The following is a 1,366-nucleotide window of genomic DNA, read 5'->3' as shown; positions in this document are numbered from 1 at the left end:
GAACGTGAATTGTGGTGAAAACTTTGTACAAAATATTTAAATAAAGAAAAAATTTTGGGCGGGACGAAGTTCGCCGGGTCTGCTAGTTATACATACAACGTGAACGTTTCCTGTGTGTATAATAACTGGCACACAAAATTTGATATTGAACCCCCACATTTAAATGTATTGAACTCCAAATGGAATGGACTGCATAGTCAAAAATTTTCTAAGAAATCGAATTAAAAAGCTCAAAATTTTGATGAAACTTTGTCGAATTTCGCGTAACTTTCCTAAAAAAATAATAAACATTAAATAATCGAAAGGGAAATTGCCAAAGATGGCTTAAATGTCTCTTCCCTATTTATATTTTCGCCGCTGTATGCATTCTTAGTCCTTTTTTGCTTTACTTTTTCTTTTTAACTGCCAAAGAATGATCGTTCTTAAAAAAAATTTTAAATTTTAAATTTTTAGATTTTATCCGTATACACGCACCGAACGCACATCCGCATATCCGAGTACACCAATAGTCCCAGCCCTTACTATGTATTTAGTTATTCCGTTTTGTCTGCCAGTCATATTTCCAATACTGAATTATTATAATATGTTTATGCGTATGGTACGCTTTTACTTTCGCACTGGGAGTACTTTTACTCTGTTAAAGGGCGCATTAAATGTGTCAAAAAGCTTTCTACCTTAAGTGCTTCTTTCACTGACTTGCTTTTCCAGTTGAAAGAAAAGCCGCTGCCCTTAACTTTTTAGTTTTTCTGTTCTTTGCTTTAGAATCAAATTAGAAGTGAGCGCAAAATTTAAGCCTTACCATTTTGAGTGTTAAGTGAGTCGTCTTGTTCTGGTTTGAGCAAAGCTTGGGACTACGAGCGATTTAAATTGATTTATCTTTATAGTAAATGAACGAAATTCAGTTCCCCAAAGCCAAGAGAAAACCAAAAATGGAAATGAAATCAAGCAAGTTTTCTAAAAAAAAGGATCACAGAAACCATACAGCGAAAGCAAACAGGCCAGCTAAGTAGTTTTTTCCTGCGCTCAATTTAACCTCCAACAAGCGTACAAAAAAGCAGCAAACTTACTCATCCCCGCCCCCCCTAAAAAAAAATACGTCTCAATGCAAATTCTAGAAACCTATTTGCTCTGATTTTTTTTCCTCGTTTTCGCTGATTTGTTTTCATTACTTAAATGCCTTTGCCATATTTATCATTACCATTATTATCTGCATACAAATGAGTATTTCTCACTATCTTTTTTCTATTTCTTCCCCAGAAATGCGCTGAATACAGAGCATCTGCGATACCGACATTTGCACGCACCGAGCCGCCAGATACGCAGGTAAGTTTAGCTAACAACAACAACAACAAAGCAATGGGGGGGG

At 35.7% G+C, this 1,366-nt stretch overlaps 1 protein-coding gene across 1 annotated transcript in view; it reads left to right on the top strand.

Moving 5' to 3' along the window:
* LOC108377359 (receptor-type guanylate cyclase Gyc76C-like) overlaps positions 1-1,366 on the top strand; it is an 11,570-nt gene that overhangs the window by 4,620 nt on the left and 5,584 nt on the right. Inside the window, exon 4 of the mRNA XM_017633618.1 lies at positions 1,258-1,323. Within this exon, the coding sequence (XP_017489107.1) occupies positions 1,258-1,323 (66 nt within the window). The remainder of the gene's footprint in view (positions 1-1,257; positions 1,324-1,366) is intronic.

The sequence above is a fragment of the Rhagoletis zephyria genome, unplaced genomic scaffold (assembly GCF_001687245.7).
Source record: "Rhagoletis zephyria isolate East Lansing unplaced genomic scaffold, Rhagoletis_zephyria_1.1 Rzeph_scaffold_11971, whole genome shotgun sequence".
NCBI lineage: Eukaryota > Metazoa > Arthropoda > Insecta > Diptera > Tephritidae > Rhagoletis > Rhagoletis zephyria.
Note: the sequence above shows the minus strand (reverse complement) of the source record. Positions and strands in the feature narration are given on the sequence as shown.